Source organism: Cydia pomonella, chromosome 1 (assembly GCF_033807575.1).
Source record: "Cydia pomonella isolate Wapato2018A chromosome 1, ilCydPomo1, whole genome shotgun sequence".
Lineage (NCBI taxonomy): Eukaryota > Metazoa > Arthropoda > Insecta > Lepidoptera > Tortricidae > Cydia > Cydia pomonella.
The window spans coordinates 19,250,320-19,274,909 of NC_084703.1; the positions used below are offsets into that span (position 1 = coordinate 19,250,320).

Sequence of the window (24,590 nt, forward strand, 5' to 3'; positions counted from 1 at the left end):
TTAGGGGAAATAAATTCATTAAGTACAACAATTAAAGCACACTGTATAGAGTTGTAGATCGACTGTCGAGCTCAGTGTTCTTTTTCGGGATACAGTAGGTTTTCACATACTGAGCGGTTGTGTTCTGAAAAAATACGAAGTTTGTAATTAGTTAAAAGTATCATGAAATAGAGAATAAGTGTAGTTTAAAGAGTATCTTGAAAGAGTTAGGAGTCAGAGGCGGCGTTAGGCGTGGGCGACGTGGGCCACCGCCTGCGGCCTGTCGGTCGCGGCCTCAAATAAGTATTATCTCGGACACAACGTATAAATGTACGTTATATCATGCGCCACCAGAGGGCCTCACTAAAGTCACTAAATGTACCTTGCCCACATAACATTTTGGTCTTGTCCCGCCACTGCGCACCGTAAGTGAAATGGAAGAGAATTTCATAATGAATTATTATAGAATTTTGAAGAGGAAAACTGGACAGAAATAATTAAGTTTTGGGCGGACATATCAGAACAGAGATAACGCGGAGAAGCAGTTCTTGAGATAGCGGGACTTGCGGGATTAAAAAGAATTGAATACAGAAGGCGCAAAATGTGAGAGTTACGACGAAGGCGCATAGCTACTTGAGCTGTATACGGACACACACGCTATGCAGAGTTGGCGAAATTTATTAGCTACCTGATCGTCAAGCGGAGGCTGATAGGTACGCAGCAAAGGTTCGCCGCGGTCATTGGCCTGCATGGAGCGGCGGTGGTGCGCGACCACGGCATCTGCCAGCATGGCGCGGACGAGCTGCTCACGGCACGACGCGCGCGCGCTCCCGCGCACCTCGCGCAGCGCGTCCAGCGCCGTGTTCAGGCGCACCCGCGCCAGGAACGCGTACAGCGAACTCTCCTCCTCGTGTTTCTGTTAGAGATGGAAGACGACATTTGAATAATAAGTATCTAACATCGGTATCTACCATGAAACTATGCGGGAGCGGGCACTTATATACCTACAAGACCACAACACATCTCAGCAAGCTTAAAATATACCTATTAAGAGGGCTTACTTTTTTTCGATCCATTTCAGCGATCACTTCTTGATGACGCTTTATTTCAACATTCCAACCTCTAGAAATATTACACATGATATGATTAGATTACACTAACGAATACGCACAGAATAATACGTATAACTTATAACTCAGAAGGTGAGTGTTGGTAACCTTAGAGAAGCCATTTTAACCATGTCAGTCTGACAAAGTTTCCATACATTGCATGCTTTATCACTCTTTTAAACTATTTTTGTTAAGTGAAAGAGGTTGATATGGTCGCATATTTGTCCTCACTTTTTAACAGCCTAGTAAGTGTAGTAACATGTCTGCTTAAAGTTTTCTGCCTAAGGTATAAGTACTATAACCTCGTACTTGTTTATGTGAACAAATTCTTCAAGAATATCGGCATCGTGAAGCTCGAGGTTTGGACTCTGCATTTGTGTTTCTATCCACGTTTCCATTAGTTTCGCAGTTAAGAAATGTGAACACAGTGTTAACATTATCTGCAAATGTATCTTATATTATTTAATCAGAATTGCTTAAAACAAGATATACCTAATTAAGTACCTTTAGCCGCTCATTATGCAAGAATAAATGACAGTGAAATTTGAAAAAAGAGTTAAAGAGAATAACAATAATAAATATAATTATTAAATAAAATGATAACTTCGTCTTGGGGCGCCAGGCGTATGTGCTTGTACAGGTTATACGCTTCGTCCGCTATCGACACCTTGTCATTCAAGTCTTCAGACAACATCTGTAGAAGAGCGTAAGCCTACAAAATAATTTAATGTTAAAACTTTGTTATTCTCAGTCACTTAACATCATAAACTACTTCTTTACTTCTCTTGATAAAAATAACAAAGCATCACTTAAAACTTAAGTAGGTATCTACTACTGAACAACTTAATCATCATTTTCATTAAAAACAAAGATAATTGATTGTAATAGAGAGGTAAAGTCTAAGAAAAAACGTGCTCCTTATTCTGAGATCCAAATCAGATGGCGCTGTACTGCGCCATATCAAAAGTAATTTGAAATAGAGGTGTATGGTCAAAGAAAACTTTGTAGAGACGTAAATTAACTGCCATCGTTCGACACAGAATTTAAACTATTAGAACGCCATTTGACTTTGATCCTTATTCTTACATTGCTATGTGTTCAATTTGTTAAATATTTAAAAGTGGCGCCATCTAACCGGGCACAGCCTAAAGGTTATGACGCCATCGCTCAAAACGATGCTATCATTCATACCTTTGGCCGTTGATCTATTAGATGGCACCACTTTTTTAATATTTAAAAGTCAAATGGCGTTCTAAAAGTTTTAATTATGTGTGGAAAGATGACAGTAAATTTATGTAGCTACAAAGTTTTCTTTGACAATACTCCTCTATTTCAAATTCTCTTTGACGCAAAATGTATTGAGCTGTACAGCGCCATCTCGTTTACCTCTCAAATTCGTAGCACGAAATTGTCTTAGAATTTAGGCATCTTAATCAATGTAACTTTGATCGAATCGGCCATGAGCATGTCGGGCCATGCTCACTGTAGGGTTCCGTAGTTATCATTCTGTCAGAATAGGCTAAACGGGGACTATTAGTGTCATGTATACAAGCATAAGGGACTACCTGCGCAGCACTTAGTACGTGTTTTTACTAAGAAGTACTTGTTCATATATTTTTTTAGACTTAAAGAGGACGGAGAACACATTTATTTTCGGAGTGATTTTTTCTGAAAATTTTCACTTAGAACCTTATGCGTTTTGAAAGACCTATCCAACGATACCCCACACCCCACATCATTCTGACAGAATGGTAACTACGAAACCCTACACTGAGCATGGCCCGATAAATAAGCACGAAGCATGAACAGAACGATTACCTTAGACATACGAGACCCAGCCAAATCAGCAGCAGCATAGCATATAGGCTGTCGATGATGCACCGTGTCTACTTTAGGATTTTCTAGCGCTTTCCGAACTCTTGCCGATCTCAACGGATTATTTAAATCTGCAGAATCAACCGCAATTAGTAGTAGACAAACAATTTGATAAATACCGAACGGTTTTTACTTAGGACATTTTTATATTCAATGCACATTTTTGTAATAATTTGTCCGAATGGTCGAATGTTCATTTACATAATGCAAAGAAGGGAGCACCGATAACCTAGCGGTCGATAAGGATTCTAAATCGGAGGCTGTGTTATTAAACCACGGCTCGTACCAATGGGTTTCTCAGAGCATAAGGATGTTATTAAAAAAATATTAACTGATCTTAACCCGCCTAACCGGAGTTCTTGGTAAAAGAAAACATCGTAAGAACATCTAGTGAGTATAGGTCTATAGGATTTTATATATTTTTATATGAACTAAAAGCTTCAGGTCGCGAATTTGTCTGTGTAGCATGATTTCCGTGAAAAAATCTATCCTATAGTCCTTATTCTCGTACCTACTCAAACACTCTCGATGCCTAATTTCATCAAAATTCAGGGGCTTAAGCGTGAAGAGGTAACATACAGACATTTACAATACTAGCAGGGATTTTAGGTTCTGATTCTTTTTTCCTTTCGTGGTGAAAGGTCAGACTGTAAGTTCGATTTTGAAAAATCGTGCCTTCGGTAATTATGGAGATCGAGTTGAATTACGATGATTGGACTGCCAAACGAGCCTATAACTACTTCAGGATGCAACCAGTACGTAAAAGCGAAAGTGCTCGGATAAGGAGTATTTAGTATTGTAGTTACCCTGTATAACCCCATCCTCGTTTAACTTCACGCCGAGTCCGCGGCATTCATCTCGGAAGAGCGACGCCAAGAGAGTCGCGATGGTAGCTCCCGTTTGAACGACGCGAGGGTGCTAAAATTCAGAGAACTTAGCAGCATTGGAATTTTGATATGAATTCTCAAACTAACAAGAATTTTAGAAAGCAGTGGTATGGAAATTACACACCCGGTTTTCTACAGCATTAAATATAAGAAGTAACTAGCGGTACTACTGCGTTGACGTTGAGATTCTTTCATTCCTTGTAATGTAAGACGCGCTTCAGCGCCGACAGGCGGCCGATTTGTGGCAATCGTGCAAAAATGCAACTTTAACACTGTAAGTAAGGGTATTTGGGTAAACCGGGTAATATTTAAGAGTGTTGAATACGAGTGAAATGATCATGCTAACAGCGTTAGAAGAGCCGACACCGGCGCGCCAGGTGACGAGCTGCGAGACGGCGCCGCCGGCGCTGGTCGCGTCGCACACCAACGCCAGCGCCACGCACTGCACTGGCGCGCGCACCATCTGGCGAACACAGAATATATACTTTTCCAAATCAACGTTCTGGGGCTCTAGGCTTACAGTATACATAAAATGTATTACATACCTAAGCCATCATGAGCTCATGAGGTATAATAAAAACACGCCCTAGCAAGAAGGAAAAAAAGCCGGTTAAGTGCGAGTTATATTCACTCGCGCACCGAGGATTTCGTACAAACTTTCAATTATCTCGTGTCTCATTAACAATAAACACGAAAGATTTGAGCAGAATCATACTAAGTGTACAGCACCATCACCATACTGTAAACAACGTGTTACACCACAGAAAGTGATGTGGGCACACGTTGTATAGGTCATACAGAGCAACTTTTTCTATTGGACCAACCCCGAATCACGCAAAAACAAAATTGACTCTCACATACATTTTGGCTGGCTGATGTTGATAGGTATCTTGTATGGGAGAGTCTTGTATTTTTTAATGGCGATTTCGGGGTTGGCCTCATAGTAAACGTTGCTTAGTATGACCTACACAACGTGTACTTTCAGTGGCTGGTGTAACACATTCATACATCGTGTTTTTATTGAATTCCGTTAACTCCGGAGTATGGGTAAGTACGTTTAAGGAAACTAAATGGCATAGTTAATTTAAAAAATATATACATAAATATTTTTTTATATTTTTTATTTTATAAAAAGTAATTAAATCTATAACGTTGTTGTAACACGGGCATTACATTTTATTCAACCAAACAATTGAAAACTGTGACATCAATGTCATTTCGAACATCGATCGTCCGAGTTAGTTCTTACGTTTAGTAGCAAATGTATGAACTCGTACTAAACACTAATAAATATGTAAATAGGCCCTAAAGCAAATGTATACGCTTGTAAGGGCCTAATAAGAAAAAAAAATTGATTATCTCCGAAATGGAGTTAATTAGAATACCCGTGTGTTTGAGAAAGTTACTTAATTTAAGCTCAAATATGCACCCTTGAAATTAACAAAAATCAAAACAAAAACCACAGTAATAAAGTAAACGTAATATACAACGATGAGGCTATGTAAAACAGAAAACATAATTTTTCGTTGGTAAACTTCGGAGACAATTTAGCAATGTGACAGACTGATGGACGGACGGATAGAGTCGGCATCAGGGTTCCTATTGTACATTTTTGGTACGGAACCCTTAAAATAAAAACACTATTATTTTTAGTTCAGCTATACTTAAATATGAAATTTTCTCTAAGCGTTAGGTTAAGAGTTGATTAAGGACATAATTCTGAGAGCGTGACATGTGTTTTTTTTTTCAAATAAAAGGGTGCCCCGCTACATAGGATATAAGAAATATATGGATCATTTTCTAGGGCAGATTCCTAGAAAATTGTATAATTCATTACCAGACATAGGAATACGTGGGGCAAAATTGTTTGACAAGTAGGGAGTTCCTGTATCGATAAACACGATTATCGATGCTAGTTCTATATACTAGTGATCTCTCAAAGGTTTGCTTGTAAAAATACGTTTTTATTAAGAGTAAAAATAATAATTAAATAATAACTCAATTTACTCTTCTTCGTTTTTAAGACAAGACAAGACAATTTTATAATTTTAGTCATCCCAATTTTTTTCTTCGTGAATGTCCCATTTGTTCCTTATTTTCGGGTATTTTCTTATTTTAGGTAAGCGTCTAAAATTAAGGGAGTATAATTATAAAATTGTCTTATCTTAAAAACGAAGAAGAGTACATTATTTTACTCTTAATAAAAATTTATTTTTACAAGCAAACCCTTGAGTGATCACTAGTATATATAGAACTAGCATCGATAGTTCAGTTTATCGATACAGGAACTCCCTACTTGTCAAACAATTTTGCCCCACGGTCCCACCTATGTCCGTTCATTACTTATATAATTATAGGTTAAAATTTATGATCATCAAACAATATCCACTTACTGTAATTAAATCTAACAACTGGTAAACACCATTATTTGCTAAGAACTGTTTCCTATATTCTTCTCTCCATATTATGCCTTCCCAAATAAAATTCAAGAGCGATATTAACCACCTGAAGAACAACATTATTATATGAGAAGGTATGCAAACAAACATTGGCTTATGGTATAAAATACCATTAAGAAAAATATTTACTGTTAACTTACGTAAATATATGTATATATCAACATATGTGTTTATAGGCCGGTCAATAAATATTGATTATAATCTACACCAACATAAATGCACGCAAGAAGCGGGACACTATATAAATAAACAATTACCTCTCGCTGATAATGTAACTCCTTTCGAGCGAACGCATAATTACATTCATCATGGTCCACGTGAGGGAGTTGATGGAGACAGGCCACACGATTTGAGGATACACCTCGCACTTGACCCTCGTGGGGTCTTCGATGGCGCCCGCCAGCACCCGCAGGCTTAGCGCTAGGACCACCTGGCACATCTCTACCGGCGGGTCTCGCTGCCGAATCAGGGTAGAGCATAAATCTGTCAATTTGATACAATTTGTTAGTAATTATATTAAATGAGAGGTGAGAAGCGCTGGTGGCTTAGCGGTAAGAACGCGCGACTTGCAATCCGGAGGTCGCGGGTTCAAACCCCGCGACTCGTATCAATGAGTTTTTCGGAACTTATGTACGAAATATCACCAGTCGCTTTTCGGTGTAGGAAAACATCGTGAGGAAACCGGGCTAATCCCAATAAGGCCTAGTTTACCCTGTGAGAAACAAGCATACGGCCCGCCTGATGGTAAGCAGTCTCCGTAGCCTATGCACGCTTGCAACTCCAGAGGAGTTACATGCGCGTTGCCGACCCTAAACCCCTCCCCCCCTCGTTGAGCTCTGGCAACCTTACTCACCGGCAGGATCACAAGACTATGAGTAGGCTCTAGTGACATTTGGCTGTGGTTTTCTGTAAGGAGGAGGTACATCCCCAGTTAGGCTCTGCTCTAGATCTGGAATGACATCCGCTGTGCTGTGCCCTACCACACAAAGCGAGATGACATTCACAATGCCCATACCTCTCTTTTGGACGTAGTTTAAGGACGTACCCGGGTCAAAATAAGTTCGGTTTCGATTATACCAGATAAACAAAATTCGCGGGATATGATATCAATAGTAGACTTGTTAAACATACACATTTTCAATTGTATAGATTTTATTCATATCTAAAAAAACGATTTCGTCACTTACTCACTCACTCACTGATGATCAACAAAACTCTTAGGGTATTTCCTGAAGTCCTATTAGGAAGCTGAAATTTGGTATGTAAGATAGTAGAGTTCGTGTCATCCACGATGACGCGCAGATTTGTCAAATCTAACCTTTAATAACACGACAATACGAGTGAAGACACGCGTTGTCGTGAAAGACTAATACTTGAAATTTTTAGCTCCTGAGGGGGTTAAAAGGGGGCTGGAATTTTGTAAGGGGAATCAATAACCGTTGTACCGATTTGATATGTAGATATTTTTTGTTATAGGGAAGGATATAGAATAGTTTTCAACCCCAAAAACACCCCGTAAGGGTAAAAAGAGCGTTACGGGGGAAAAGAGGGTAGAAGTTGTATGGGGAATCAGAAAAAGCAGATTGTACCTATAAAAGACGTAGATTGTCATAAGCAACTTACAAAAAGAACTGAAATTCCACCAAAAATATTTTCATGTAAAATGTTGCCAAGACGAAACCATATAAGGATCGCACTGTCAAAAAGTTATCAGAACACTTGATCTCCTCTAACTCTACAACCTCTAACTTCACAAACTCAACACTTAGCCAAGCCACACTTACAAAATGTGTGGCTTGGCCGTTTCGTTACAACAAGAACTATTGTATCATCATCATCTTCCTCGCGTTGTGCCGGCAATTTACCACGGCTCATGGGAGGCTGGGTCCGCTTGGCAACTAATCTCAAGAATTAGCGTAGGCACTAGTTTTACTAGATTTTTTTTTAATAAAGAATAATGAATAGTATATAATTTTTTTACCTTATGCCCATGTGACGGTAGCGAAACAGGTAAGCCACATATTTTGACTAAGGTTTGTGAAGTTTAAGGGCTTGTAAAGTTAGAAGCTTAGCTCTACATGAGATTTGATAACTTTTGACAGTGCGATGTGGTTACAGTGCCTCATGGTTTCGTCTTGGCATCATTTGACATGAAAATGTTTGTGGTTAGGTAACTTGGCTTTCATGGTGACTGCATATCATTGAGGGATGACCGTTTGACTGTCATTGTCAGATAAGGGAAAAACAATTTTGATCAAGTATGCAATACGTAGCTGTTTAGGTACATACTTAGCTCTAGCCGTTACTGCAGCAAGTGCTTAACGTTATAGTAGGTATACTCAAAAACATTTCCGCACTAAGTATGAGGTATACAGCGATTGAGGTATAGAGGTCGGCAGTGGATGGTCACAGTGCCCTTATGAATCAAAGGCAAGGCACTCACGCATTAGAATTATAACTCCGTGCGAGCTGAAGAGTTCCTTGACGGTGTGCGAGCGCGGCAGTGAGTCGCGGCGGCCCACAGCTGACTTTAGCAACCGCAGGCACCAGTACAAGACGCTCAGCTCGAACGGGTTCCACGTGTACCACTCCACGTACCACATTATCCTGTAGCAGCACCACTAATTTAATACTAGTACTTTCGTTGTTTTCTCAATTTAAGTGTTCCAGTGAAGTTTTGATTTTACACGTTTTGCATAGTCTGTTACATTTAAAAGAGTTCAGGTAAGATACCAGAAGCTTAATTTGCAAGAGTATCGTTGCCCAATGAAAAAGTGCCAACGTGACTAACTTTACGACCCTGTTTGTCACAAGACAACTTTCAAATCTCATTCAAAACGCAAGGACAACTTTTATTCCTGCCTCAACTGCGCCATGAGTAATGCATACCTCCTTATTAATCCACAGTCTTTAGCAACATTAGTCTGTGCCAACGGAAGAACGCACACCAATGCCTGGAGAGCCGTTTGCCTGAGCTCGTCGTAAAGCGGCTGCGGCCACTTAGGCCTGAGCTGCGTAAGCCCAGGGTCCAGCAAACACATCAGCCCAACAAACCAATGTTGGGATTCTATCAGCTGACAACATTAACAAATTTGATTAGTAGCTAACTATTATTATAAGAGGGCTGTTTACATTATAGCTCAATTTAAACAAAAAAACCGGTTAAGAGCATGTCCGTAGTTACCCTTCAATCACACAATATGCTAAACGGGAGGTATTAGTACAGCAGATTGTTAACCAAGGGATGTTATGGATGAATGGTGCCATTCATCCGATTTAATTAAACACTCTACTTTTCATATAGAATACGAGGAAACCAAAAAGATAAGGCATATTTGAATAATCAGTAATTAAAGTAATAGGCGTATGGCCATGATTTTTCCTTAGGGCTTACTTGCAATCAGAGACTTGCATGTCTGGAGATATAGGTAGGTACGAGTATTAACCCATACAGAAAAACATTTATATAACAATATATATGAAAATACACATATTTTAGCAAACTGCAGTCATTTTAAAATGAACTGTTCATTAAAGTACGATAATCAGCGGGATTGCCTTTAGCACAATTGGAATAGAACAAACCTCGAAATCTCTTGGACAGTCCTGAAATTAGGTATGTACTTATGTAAATTAAAGGCCCCTTTTTCATGTCCACACCATTTGACATTTGGGGACCTCGAGGAATCGCAGCCATCTTGGAAAATGTGAACCATCCTGGAGAAATTCGCGTTTTACTCAAAATCTACGTTCTCAATGAAAATATTAGAGCTTATAAAATTCTACACAAAAAAGTTCACGATATCTTTGCGAAAAATACATCTTGTTATTTATAGAAAATACTTGCTGAATCTAGGTTTATACACTTGGGGAGATTCTCTTAATAGGAAACTCGGAGGAATATAAATTCCACTTTTATCTATATATTTGTACCCCAATATCAACATTTGTGTGTGTGTCATCTACCCCAATATCAACATTTTACTCGACTGCGACTTCACCAGAAAGTAGGGTTATGGGTTTAAGTATTGATGATTCAGAACACCCTGTAGCTTAGAATACTGGAACTTAGGAATCCATAAATTCTGAGAAAGATAGAAAAAAGACGTATATACCGGGTATTTCCTGTAACACGAGCAAATATTTAAACCATATATTATACTCCTAAAACGACATTATTGATTAACAACTTTAAAAAAATATATAAAAATACGTACACATTTTGTTATGTTTAAAGCGTGACAAGCAACGTCAAAAACACTGATGTCAGCGTACATTGAAAATAATATTAAATTTGTATGAAAAAGTATATATGTAAGTATATTTTAAACATAACAAAATTCGCAATACATTGCGTCTTAGAATTAACTTCAATGTGTAATAAAAATCAATACTTACATAAGTTATTTTTCAAAGTTGTTGAACAAATATTGGTTAGTTTGAGAAGTACAGCCCACAGTTTAATTTATTGCTCCTGTTCCAGGAAACACCCGGTATACTTCTCAAGAGGGCGCCTGATCCTTGTGGTTCCCAAAACTCGAATTTTAAGGAACGTTAACATGGATCCCAGATATTGTATGTGTCAAATTTGATTACTGTCACTGATGTTGTTTGAACCCTGTTTAAGACCTAAAATTTGTTTATGCAATCACAATATTTGTATTGCATAGCACTAATGTATCAATTATAGATCTATTAATGTCTGTTTTATTGAAATCCGCTCAATAACTTAGGCGCTAGAAAATAAAATATGATTTAATATTCGGCGTCCTCTCAAGGCAGCTGTTTTTTCTGTAATAAAAGTGTAGGCAGGTTGTGAAGAGCAACAAGAATCTACCGATATGTCATTTTAAAAAATCCGGCCTGTATCCTAAGCTACAGGGTGTTTTGAATCATCAGTACTTAAACCCATAACCCTACTTTCTGGTGAAGTCATGAGGTCAAATGGTGTGGACATGAAAAAGGGGCCTTTAATTTACATACATACCAAATTTCAGGACTGTTCCAGAAATTTCGCGGTTTGTTCTAATCCGACTGTGCTTCTCTTACTTATTAATTTATAAATAATTATCACACATTCTTGCACAAATTGACTAAATCCAACAGTAAGCCAAGAAGGCTTGTGTTGTAAATCTTTTTTTTTTTTACAACTGTTTTATAAATTAATTTATATATTCATGCCAACTTTCAGCTTTCTGTCCATAACGATCACACAGAAGAGCCTCGGACAGACAGACAGACAGACGGACATGGCGAAACTATAAAGTTTCCTAGTTGACTAAGGAGCCCTAAAAAGGAGTCCGCACTTTACTTAACTTTTAGTAACAGGTGCTTATCACAACTGTAAGTTAGCGCAGTGGCATTTAAGCAGCCTACATGTTTTTTTATTATTATACTTAACCTTATATATCTATGATTAATTTTACGTATTTCCGTAATTATTCACATATTCGTATATTCATTATTTTTTTACCAGAATTCGTTCTGGGTTATTAAATCTGTGTATCTTAAATTCTTCTGTCTTATTCTGTAGGTACATATTCTATTTACCTACTTACAAATCGGTTATAGGGAAATATTTTAATGCAATCAACGCTCAGGTATATGAGGGCCTTCTTAAACTGCACGTCTGGCTGCGAAGTATTGAAGTTTACGGTGGTAGCCCAACCCGCGCGGAGTTGGAGCTCCGTCGCCACCGACAACGACATCACATCTGAAGTCAAAGTACATTGAGATAGATATATATTGTTGTAAGGCTACATAAATACAAAGCTTAGCATGTTACTCTTGCATTAATTCAACCTCGACGCGGTCAACTAAATGTCTTAGACTAACCGAGCATCAAACGCGTGGAAAAAGCCTCAAGCCGTGCGCCGAAGTACCGGAGCAGAGCAGATGAGATCACGGTCAGCGTAGTCCGCTCGGCTTGGTGGGCGCGCGCGCGGCACTCATATCTGAACGCCCAAATAAAGCACCTGCAAGTAAGTAGACAGGCAGTCAAATTAAATAATTAGTGTTTTGTGTATAAGTGACCAGGGCGATAAATCAACAACGGCATCACAACACAAGTCATTCAGTGAAAACTATAGCGAATATGATCAATATCTGTATGTAATATATAGATATCCGTGCCAAATTGTAGCTTTCATCACGGAGCAAAGCCTCGCACGGACAGACAGGCGGACATGGCGTAGTTGACTACGGAACCCTAAAAAAGGCTGTTAGATTAATTTAATGGGCAATGACCGGCAAAGAGTATTATACCCATACAATACAATTTCAAATAAAAGACCAGTTCCCGGTTAGGTATATCACACAGATCGTCTGCCTCCATCGGCCAATAATGAGATTGTTGTGCAGAAAACTGTTACCACCGATAGAATTCCATCACATATATGTTCGTACCTTTGTGCGTAAGTATCCGGTGCTGGTAACTGTTCTTGAAACTTAGGATTCTTCTCGCTACATTGCTTTAATGCCTTGACGAGCACTAGGAGTAAAGTCAAGGTAGTGTGAAGGTGGACGCTGCTGTCTCCTGCTTATAATTAATATGCATTAAATCCCAGTAATCTTATTATATATATATATTTCTGTGATCTCCGAAACGGCTCTAACGATTTTGCTGAAATTTGGTATATGGTTGTTTTTGGGGGTATACAATCGATCTAGATGTCTTATGTTTGGGAAAACGCGTGTTTTCGAGTTTTCATGCGTTTTTCTTTCGACGCAGAATATGGTCGCTAATTTCGTATTGCCAGCCACTGTCCGTCTGGTCCAGCGGGTTAAAACGCGGACGGCTAGAAACGAGTGTTACGGGTTCGAATCTCGCCTGGTGACTAACTTTTGTTTTTTTTTTTAATGTTCAAGTTTATATATAATTTTTAAATTTTTATTGTTTTAGAAAAGTTTAATTTTATAAAAAAATGTAGTTACAATTATCACCTATACACCACCATATTACAATAAATAGTTATAACCGAGCAAAGCTCGGTCGCCCAGGTACTACTTAATTAAATAAGACACAGTTTAACCGATCAATACTAAGTTATAACACTCGTCCGAGTGTTGGCTTATACACGGTGTCTTTTTAAAGTCCGTTAATTTCAAGGATGCATTATTCCTAACATTTTCAAAGAAACCGGTATTCTAATTAACTCCATTTATTTTTATCTAATAAGGTCCCTACAAGCGTGTTCACTTGCCTTAGGGCCTGTTTACATATTGATTAGTGTTTAGTATGAGTTTGCTACAAAACGCAAGTAGGTACTCGGAAATCGATATTCGAAATGTCATTGATATACCTATACTGGTTTTCAATTATTTGGTGGATGTAAATATAATATCCGTGTTATAACAACGTTATTAATTCATTTTTACGAAAAAAACTAGGTATATTTAGTTTCCTTAAATGTTCTTAGCCATACCCCGAAGTTAGCGGTGTTTATAAAATAGGTACCGGGTATACATCGAGTCATTCACGATGACGCGTGCCTTGACACGTATTCAATAATCAATCAGGAAACAAAAATTAAGGGGGAACTAAAGTTTAGATCAATTATATTGAATCATTTTTATAATTCTTCTGCATTACTTGACATTTCAAAATTATATAACTGTAAAAAACCGAACAAAAAAAATCAATCTTGTACTATAATCATTGTAATTTTGTATCTTGCCTATTATTTCCAATTAAAGCTTTACATTACTACAATTTTTTCGCAGGGTTTTACATTTTTATAAGAATTTCGGCGAGTTAGTAAAAAAGCCGGTTTTGACTTCCAATATTGTTTAACCCTTTTCCAGGCATAGCACGATTTATCGACCACATACGCGCCATTAGAATTTCAACTTTAGCATTCGATTTAAGGTTCAAATTAGATTACACTTTCAGGCAATGTTACTTATCTTCCAATGAATCATCAAAGCTGGATTAATTTGAATATATTTGGATTTTTTGGGAAAACGTTGTAGATTGGTGCGGCCTGGAAAAGGGTTAAGTTAAAGTTATGGTTAATTTTGAAAGAATATAAAGTAATGCAAAATAATTACAGAAAAACAACAATATAAACCAAAGATATAGTTTTTCCCTCATTTTAATTTTCTTATGAACTGCTATTATATGTATTGCACACAACTGCATAATATCGTATGTTTAAAGGCTTATAACAATAAAGTTTTTTATTCCATATTAACTTAAATCGTATTTTTTATTTAATGCATGTTAGTTATAAGATGTAATGTTTTGAAAAGATGTGTCTCGCAGAGTTTCTTGCCGGTCCCATATTGGGATACCTTCCTACAATTTAGGAGGGATTTAAATCTTCTCGGGTCAGAGGTGTAGGGTTAGAGCCAGCGTAGCTTTATTTGACGTTCATAAGGGCATTGTAATACGCCTACTTGGAAAATAAACTATCTTTAAGGTAGGAATTTCGTCGTACTTTGCACAGGTTTACAACGAAAGTGGAGGACCCGCACTAAATCGCCTTTTCATGCAAACGTAGTCCTCATTAGCCTCTTTGGATATTAACATTATTGAAAATATTTTAACACAATTGGTTGTATAATAACCACAGCTATGCCCCTGCGTTTGATATTTTCGGATTTTAAATTATCGTAAGAGTTATGAGCGTAGGGGAATAGCTATGGTTAATATAGATACATCAAATTATACAAAAAAAAACCATACATAATGTCCTACTCCATACAAACTACGTCGAATCGGCCGTCCCCTTTTCTCTTAGGTTCAAAAAAGTCTATAAAATGGGTTTCCATGGGTGGACAAACGTACCCCGACCTTCCGTTGCCTCTTTTGTGTACCTACCTATTTATTTAAATATTTTGGTCGCTGTATTTACTCAAACATATTTGAGCACTATGACTAATCTGATAAAAACATGAATATAGGTAATCACAAAATCACAAATGACAAAATATCCTGTTTAAATTATTTAGTTCCGTCTCCAAAATGACTAAAACTATACCCTTATCTTAAGTAATTTGACCGGACACTAAAAGGGAAATATTAATGAAATCTAGAATAGTCATAGGTACATTTTGTAGCCACTACTACTAGTAAATAATGGATAATACTTTTTGTTAATATCTTACGCAAAATAATTTTACTGAGAGAGCGAGGCACCCGAAATAAGCATAATATACCTATAAATTCAACGCGTTGTTACATCATTTGATATGCGTTTTAGAACAATTAAAAGTTAATTAAAAGAATTTGTTGATTATGCCAGTTATAATTATTGGGAATAATCCCTTCAAAAATCTATAATAACATATTAACACGAAATTATTTTATAATTACGCTTAGCAGGATTTCACATTAGGTATAATGGCTACATAATTAGTGCAATATTCGGTGCAGTTAACAACCGTCGGCGAGACCTGATCTGATTACCATAATTCATAAGTGAATTTCGAAAGTGACGCACCCAATTGAACATTGTAGTGTTGAGGATCGGCTGGATTAATGTCGTACGCCGGCAGCTTTCTCTCGGGGAAGTATGGGTTGAAGCGGTAAAATATATTTTCTAATATATTCTCCTTGAGCAGCTCCACACCTGGATATACGATTGTGAGATTTCAGGCAAAAGAACTATTTTAATAGTTGTCAACAGGGCGTTACTGGTGCAATCAGAAATCGTCCTTGTTGACACCATCCAAGTGGTATTTACTTACATATACACAGTACTATTTTATTTAGCCTGAGGACCTACTGCGAATTTCAAAAATCGACACTTCGTTTTCTGCCATTTAAGCAATAGAGAGGCAGTTAACGAGATTTTGAAATTGGGTGTTAACGGCAGGCTTCCTGAGAGTACTTAGCATTATTTTATGCAACTAAAAATGTATTTGCATGATTTTGATGAATATTTATAATAATTATAATTTATCGTATTAAATAACGCGTTACGTAATATACAATATATAATATACCTACGCTCGTTTCTTTAGATTCACGTAATTCAAGATCTGACCTGATATCATTAATGCAAAACTGCATATGGCATGGATAAGCCAAAATATTTTAGTAATTTGCTGTTGGATAATAAAATTGTTGATCCATGTCGTGTAGGGACATTTTTAGTAAGCTCTTTGGTAATCTGGTCATCGGACGTATTAAGATCGATTATATATAGAGTGACCATGTGTTATGATCATTAAAACAGTTCAACGAAACATAAAAGGCGTCAACTCATAGCAGACTACTGTACCTACTATAAAGTTAAATAATACATATCCATTATTTACAATTTTCCTGCGAGGCAGCAGCTAGCAAGAGAGACATTTGCAGGAATGTGGGGAAGCGGTTGGAAGATGCGACTGCCAGCATCCTGGCCGCCGCGTGGTAGAGCGTTGGTGCTGCCGCCAACAACGTCGCGCGGCGGCGCAGCGCCTGCGCAGGCCGACGCGCGTCCGGCGCTGACAGGTGCCACAGCAACGCATCAGAAACTATCGCAAACAGCTCGTCCTCTTCCAAACCCAGCAATAGACAACCTTTAAGCATTTAGGAGTAGCATATTTAATGTCATTCGCAACTCTGAAATAAGCTGTGGATATGTCGAGGCAGAATAATCATATTACTTGCTACCGAAGTTATATATAAGTGAACGCTTGTTATATTATTTGACAACCTATATAAGAACGCTAATCTATATTTAGTTTAGTTAATATTTGGTATTCCAAATATTACATTTAGCCTTGTTGTAACTTCACATCAGGTGAGATTAGGATCGATCTCCACTCAGTTCCTAAGTATGTAGGCAAGGTACTATTAACCATTTGGCTTCTTTTATCAAAACAATGTAAATCTGTCATGAACGCCAATGAATTTGCTTGCTATCTTAACAGTTAGTGGAATAAATATGATGGCACTAAAAGGCAATTTAAAAAGTATCTAATGAATAAATATAAATATGTGCTACCAATTTAGTTTGATGAATTTATTGAGCAACTATCACCAGACGCCCTAGTATGAGTTGCATATAATGAATATAATAGCCGCCGCGGGTCAAATATTGGTAGTCAAATAATGCAGTCATGCCCATGGATCGCAACGATTGAGCTTCTAAATTAGGAATAATATTCCCCTGAGTACAAATGGCACTGGCCCCATTAACCCTCTTTGATAAATGCGGTCTCATTTAAACAGTACGTGAATAAATAAAATAAAGAGAGTTGTAACACAAAGCAATATAACTTTAACTATTTAGTGTGTATTAAAAAAAGTCTCGATTAGTTTTAGTAAAAAAAATGTATTTTTAATGAATCGAAAGTGCAAAACATCTATTTTATTTGTGGTTCCATTGTTTCAAAAGGTTTCATGTATGAAATATACCTGCTATGTCAATTAACATAGCTCTCTCTCTCTCTCTTTATCTTTCACACACATACACACTCTCTCTCTGCCAGAGTCCGACCACGCTAAGTTTGCACCGACTTGGCAGTGATAATTGACGGAGAACTTTGCTTGAAAACTCACCGTGGTCCGGATTTAGGGCGGTCTAACAAAAATCAGCAACTTTTGCCGATGGCTCAGCAATCTCAGCATGGACTGACCATAGATTAGGGTATCTAATTATAATTAACATCAGGTTACGCTCAGCTCGCGTAATTTAGTTTCAGCAATAATTGATATTAATACTTACCTATGTTGATAAAGTTCCAGACACTCACCAATAAATCCTATATATTTAGTCACGTTATCAAAAAACTTTTCGAGGTCTACGTTTCTATTCAATATAATAGGCTGGTGTATGTTTTTCAATAACAACACAAAACCTTCACGTAAACTCGGTTCTTTGATATACGTTGCCTCCAGAAAGTCTAGTATTATGGTCACACTGTCAAGAACGTCAATTCTCTGAACACAACATAAGAAATTTTATTACAAGTACGTCTATGAAACATAATTATGTTAACGGCATCAATCATGGAACATTAAAGAGAAAATTTGGAGTATTTTTGATATTTCACCTACACTTCTTAAATTTCTACCGCTTTACGCTTTAAAAGTTGAATGTCCAATTCGTCCTTTATGTTTTCTATGTATTTAATGAATGGTTTCAATATTATTAACCAATTAAAACTGTGGTTTTTTGCGCCAGTAATGGGACGTATGGCGCCATTCGTTTTCAAACTAGCAAATATCAATGGAAAATTGAACTTAAGCAGCTCTTTGGCTCTTGTTTATGGTAAAATGTTGCCAGCGATTAAAAACTGATGGTAAATACTTGTTTTACAGGATTTGTCTATACCATCCCATTACTGGTGTCTGTTCCATTATAGGGGTGTTTACTATAGGCACTTATCTGATATTAATGGACCGAGCGAACGCGAAACGCGAGCAAAGCGTCTCCGGTTCAGCATGGTCAAAAATAATTACGTCCTCCGGTCTCCTCTACATATCATGCGATCTTAACCGATTCTCGTGAATTTTTGTGACCAGCTTCAATAATTAAGTACTTTTTCTTGTCAGTCAGTTAGTAGATTATTTTTTTCAAAATTTCGGAGCCATGGGGACTTCTGAAGTCTCTAGCTCACAAAACTACTTTAGTGTAGTACAAGTAACCCCTACGAAAACCCTATCCTTTTCGAGGAACTTAGTCATGTCATAAGCTCATAAGCTATGACGACTGGCTGACGAATAATGAATTTATTGTATTTTTCTCTCAAGGTATCAAACCCCTGATGCTACAACTACATTCCTCACACATAATAAAGGATACATATCCATGTCGAGAAATAGTTGCAAAGTCACGTAGATGGGCATTGAGCCTGTCCAACTGCTGGAGGGGCGCCGCGTCTGTCACCAGGAACTGCAACTTCTGCGCCATGTCCCAACCGTATGCCGGGGGGCACTTGGAGTTCCATGCCTGCTCTGAGGACCAGAAGGACAGAAGGATTTCGAATATGATTATCATTTTGGATTCCAAACCGGCAGCCGCCCCCTAATTTGGGAAGGAAAAGTTCGTAATGTGAATGTGCATGGCCGCCTTGTTGGAACTACAAAACAGATTTCACTTTTTTTTTAATTGGTAGCCTTTGTACACCTAAAAACCTTAAAATCGTTCACCGTTTTTAAACCGCATCCTTAGGAACTTAGAAATCAAAGAGCCGCTGTTGTTGAAATACCAAACGGACTACTTTTAATTAAATACAAATACTGACTTGTGTATAAAGGACTAGTCAAAACAATTAAGATAAATACTACAATATTTTTTAGGCTTCCGTGTCCTTATGCCACAGCCTTTTAGTCGAAAACTATAAATAGTTAAGCTATATTTTATTGTTTACAAACATTTTTCTATCGTTATTGGACCATATTAGAGTCAGATCAAGCTAACTTGGCAACGATTTTGATAGCGCAGCCTGTGCAAGTGTTAAGTAAACCGCACAATATTATGAAAGTTTGATGTTTAAAATAACACTTGCACTGTCTAGGCTGCCAATTTATTTTGGTCTGATTCTACTCAGTTTATGTAACGTTCAAAGTTCCTCGTAATTAACCAGCGTATCATGCGATTACCCTTTAATTAGGCAGTGAGTTTTTGATAAAAAATAAGAATGATTTGTTAACGGGAAGTCAACTTTTTTTAATAGGTTACCAAAATAAATTAAATGTTTAGTTTTGCCTTAATATTAAAAAACAAGGATTTTATAAGTGTCAAGGTAAGTGGTTCTGGGCCTTGTTTTCTACAATGGAGTAAATAGATATGAGAAAATCATCTAAATATGTAGCGCAAGCACTTTGAAATCAAAGCGCATTTCTTGTATACATTTTTAATGCGCCCATTTTATAGCGACATTTAATTTTGTAGGTCAACACAATGTCACGCAAGCGAAATCATAACCAAGTGATACCTACTAAACGGTATGTGGGTAATGGAAAGCGCTATTTGTGCAAATAAAAGGGTCATAGATTTCCTTGACCATAATATAGACTCAATGATTATTCGATTACCTACTGGAACAGGATCCAATTCGTGAAGAAGTGCTTTATGTAGCTTTTCGCTCTCCGTGTAAGGTTTTCCATCTGGGCCATGAATACAGCCGAAACTATCGGAGGATGACCCAGCCGATGAAGCTTGTTTCTCATAATACTTATCCCTTGTAATTCTCGTGTACGCTTCAAATTTTCTCTTCTTAACAAAGAACTGAGTATGAGAAGTACTTTCAGAAATGTTAGTACAATCTCCGCTAGCATTTTTTGTAGTGTTCGTGACTTTGGTAATCGTTTTTGTTTTTGGCGGTTTACGGTTCACATTTGATGCCGAATTGATTCGCTTGCTTTCCATATTCTTGCGGATAAATAAGATTATAACACAAACCGCAAAGTATGACTTTCTGCACTGTCAAACTTCATTATTTGTCATACTCGTCGATGTATCATCAGTAAGTATCATGTCGATGATTCAATACGTCAGTCAACGCGGGTTCAAAGAGGTAGTTAACCGATTTAGATTGATTTATTGGGCCAAAATTGGAAATTGTTGATGAGTATTTTCATTTCATGAGAGCGGAGGTTCGCAAAGTGTTGCAAAACCTAGACGTGAACAAAGCAAGAAGTGGTCTTGACGGTATTTCTGCTATAGTACTTAAAACCGGTGCTCCTGAGCTATGTCCCATATCGACGCGCCTTTTCCGCCTCTCTATGGCTACCGCTCAGGTTCCGAAATCTTAAAAGTTTGCTAATGTGCAACCAGTACCGAAAAAAGGTAAAAAGGACTTTGTGAGGGATCGATCAATGCATGTGGTCATTAATGGCTGCTTGTCCGATCAATTGGCTTGTTCTGGAGTCCTTGTTTACATGTTTACAGCGACCCTCTTCCTGCTCCACATAAACGACCTGCTGAAACCAGGTACATTTGGATATGCAGATGACACTACGTTTGTTGAAAGCTACATCCCCAATTCACGAGCTAGTGGAGCCCAAATACAGTCGCTCAGGGAGGCAATGGTCGAACGCATGACCGTGTCACTAAAGGCGTGTCTTATCTCCGCTAAACGATGTATCCCTTCCGATAACCGACCATCTTGAGCTTCTCGGAATCTCGCTGACTTCGAAACTCAACTTTGGCCCGCACATCGAGTCGAAAGCACAGTTAGCAGCAAAAAAGCTGGGCATCCTCAACAAGGTGAGGCAGTATTTTACACCTAGGCAGCTGCTCGACCTTTACCAAGCACAAGTCCGATCGTGTGTGGAATACTGTTCACATCTATGGGATGGTTCAGCAAAATACCAGCTTGAGGCGCTCGCTCGAGTCAGTCGAGAGGAGAGCCAAGAGAATCATTAATGACGACGATCTGACGAATGCTCGACTCCAAAGTCTGGAGCATTGTCGCAAGGTTGCCAGCCTAACAATCTTTTACAGGATACATTTCGGAGAGTGTGCCGAGGAACTGCACAACCTTATTCCTCCGTCCCCATTTCACTATCGGACTAGCAGATAATCGGCACTCCGGCATCGCTTCATGGTAAGTATTCCACAAATACGCACGAAGCGTTTTGCTTCAACATTCCTTATGCGAGTCTGTGTCTGTGTTTCCGCAAGAGTACAATCTGGGTCTTTTCAAGACTAGAGTAAATAGGTATCTCATAGGTAAGTGCGCCATTACATCATCCCTTACCATCAGGTGAGATCGTGATCAAACGCCTGCTTATCCTAAATAAAATAAAAATATACAGATCTAAGTACAAAAAATTCCGACAACTACTTGGAAACGCAGTCGGTATAGTTGCTTCCTTGTCCGTTTAGGAGAATGAGAAGTGAAGTTGTTTGTAGAATTGTATGTGCACATGCACACCAACTAATGTTCCCATTTATCTCCTCTCCAAAACGGATTGACCGAATTAGCTACAGTTTTTTCTAAAATATTTTTATTTTACACTATAAAGAGAGACAAAATTTTAATAGTCTAGTTACTGGGTCAAGAGGGATATCATTTTGAAAGATCTCAAATTGAACATTACAAAACTAATTTTTTTTTTCATAGTGGAATTTGTTGAAGGAAAATGTGAAAAAGATACTGTTCACCTCCTTATCTCCGAAACTTGCCAACAAAAAATTATCATTTTTTTACATAACATTAACATTGTCTTAATTCATCAAAGAGTACTTAAAGTAAGTACTATAGAATAGAAAAAGAGAGCCCACTTGAAGCATTTTAAGGAAACGAATTTCGATGCGATATCTCTATTTTTTTCCCGAAACTAGCTATGTATGGTGCGTGCACATCTACATATGCATCAGTATGTGTAGGTAATTTCGTATGGCATAATTTGTTTATAAGATATCAAACAAAACACTAACTTCTAAGCCGCCCAAGTAGACCTTATATTATGTAGAAAAGTTTTAATAGAATGGAATCCAAAAAAAGACACCCTTTATAGTAATGCAAGTATATGTTTATTGCTTTCAATTTGTTATACAAGATAGTAATAGACTAGGTTTTATAAGTACTTGCAGCTTCTGATTCTGTTTAGAATTGTTCTTCTTTTTACCTATGTTCATCTTTGAGTACAAAGCTGCATTAGCTTCCTCTTCTGTGACTCGTGTGTCAGCCTGACCTAGAACTCTTTCATGAGCGCATAACTGACTTGCCTAGGTCTCAATTGAGCGTTTCTTCTTTGATCGTAACATTCAACTAGATTTGAATTCAAGATATTCCGGAGGTAAAGGTGAGGACAGGTAAGGTGTAAATTAGAAGGATTCCTGGTGATTTTGTCTCGCTCTCTAGCTCTGTAAACAATTCGCTCCAGATAATCTTTAAGCTAATGCAGCTTTGTACACAAAGATCAACATAGGTAACAAGAAGAACAATTCTAAGCAGAATCAGAAGCTGCAAGTACTTACAAAACCTAGTCTATTACCATCTTGTATATCAAATTTAAAGCAATAAACATATACTTGCATTACTATAAACGGTGTCTTTTTTTGGATTCCATTATTTTAAAACTTTTCTACACAATATAAGATCTACTTGGGCGGCTTAGAAGTCAGTGTTTTGTTTGATATCTTGTAAACAAATTATGTAATACGAAATTACCTACACATACTGTTGCATATGTAGATGTGCACGCGCACACATACATAGCTAGTTTCGGATACAAAATAGAGATAGCGCTTCGAAATTAGTTTCCTTAAAATGTTTCAAGAGGGCTCTCTTTTCATATCTACTTACTTTCTTTGGATTACAATAAAAAGACGTTCTTTCAAACAAAAGAAAATTGAAGTCGCGTCACATAATAAAAAAATATCCCATAAAATCCAACATACACACAGGTCGCGCAAATTAATTATCTAATTTATAGATAGATGGCGCTGTTCACAATCATCCTTAGTATAGGTACTTACGGCCAAAAGCTTTTCGTGTTTATTGTTAGATGAGATAATTCATGGAAAGATTTTACGGAACCCTTGTTGTGCGAGTTCGGACTCGCACTTGATCGGTTTTTATTTTATTTAGGCCTAATCAATAGAGGCCAAAATAGTACCTGATATTATTATGGATTCATACTTATTCTTACTGGTTATTCCCATATCTTTGGACAATCCCAGTAAATCCAGTAATCGAGGATATAGGTAGATAGGTACTCGAAGCTCGAAAACGACAACGCACGTGTGGTGTGCCACTAGGAGTTCTAAGCGTCCCCATCAGGCTGACTGTATACTTTCTTGCCACCTACGTGGATTTAATAATAAAAAAAACTACAATTTAAGCATGATCAAAGGTAGGACACGCATTAAATATTTCTCGGCCTTAGAGTAAACAGTGCACGTTGAATCCCATGCCTGGATGGAATGGGTGGGTAGGCATAGGTAGGTACTCCTCGCGGTGCCGTGCCGGCGCGCTCGCGCTGCCCGGCGGCGTTTGCGTCCACTCACTGAACTCACTCACTCGTTTGACTCAGTATCACTTCGAAGCAGTATCGGAGTAGACGCACGAGCGTTACGTCCGTAAAGTCCACACAGCCGCGTCCCATAAAGTTTTTTTTGTTTCTTCGCAACAAAATATTGTGTAACAAAACACTACGTGGTCACGTTGTGAGTGGTATAGTTCACGGATTTACACAGCTGTTGTCCTGTTGATCCCGCCTCAATCGGGTGAGTTCTTACATGCTTATTTGTTATTGTTTATTCAAAATATAAACATTAGAACTTTATAAGTGAAGAATTTAATATTGTAATAAGTGCATGTACTTACTTAGGTAGGTATTCGTACTTACTAAGTAATAAGATTTATTTGTAGATTCACACTTTTGTTCT

The 24,590-nt window shown here is 37.8% G+C and overlaps 2 protein-coding genes across 2 annotated transcripts in view; one reads left to right on the forward strand and one right to left on the reverse strand.

The window, feature by feature from the left end:
• LOC133517639 (uncharacterized) lies at window positions 1–23,274 on the reverse strand. The gene is made up of 20 exons (XM_061850994.1): window positions 20,285–23,274; window positions 19,050–19,201; window positions 17,998–18,184; window positions 16,573–16,818; window positions 15,753–15,881; window positions 12,715–12,844; window positions 12,145–12,284; window positions 11,868–12,022; window positions 9,199–9,383; window positions 8,753–8,916; window positions 6,567–6,792; window positions 6,244–6,355; window positions 4,197–4,313; window positions 3,770–3,881; window positions 2,907–3,034; window positions 1,693–1,800; window positions 1,398–1,528; window positions 1,041–1,101; window positions 668–895; window positions 1–124 (listed from the first exon to the last, which is right to left on the reverse strand). Exons 1-20 carry the CDS (start codon window positions 20,616–20,618, stop codon window positions 32–34), a joined length of 3,138 nt encoding a protein of 1,045 aa, XP_061706978.1. The 5' UTR covers window positions 20,619–23,274; the 3' UTR covers window positions 1–31.
• A 900-nt stretch (window positions 23,275–24,174) lies between these two features.
• Window positions 24,175–24,590, forward strand: part of LOC133526933 (nostrin) — a 59,781-nt gene continuing 59,365 nt past the window's right edge. The window contains exon 1 of the mRNA XM_061863797.1: window positions 24,175–24,428. The gene's annotated coding sequence lies outside the window, so the exon portion shown is untranslated. The remainder of the gene's footprint in view (window positions 24,429–24,590) is intronic.

Coding starts and splice junctions, on each gene's coding strand:
- LOC133517639 (XM_061850994.1), bottom strand. CDS start 20,618: ATGGAAAGCAAGCGAATCAATTCGGCATCAAATGTGAACCGTAAACCG. Junction 12,845..15,752: donor ACACTACAATGTTCAATTGG/GTGCGTCACTTT, acceptor AATTATAAGCAG/GAGACAGCAGCGTCCACCTT. Junction 1,529..1,692: donor GCCTGGCGCCCCAAGACGAA/GTTATCATTTTA, acceptor ATACATTTGCAG/ATAATGTTAACACTGTGTTC.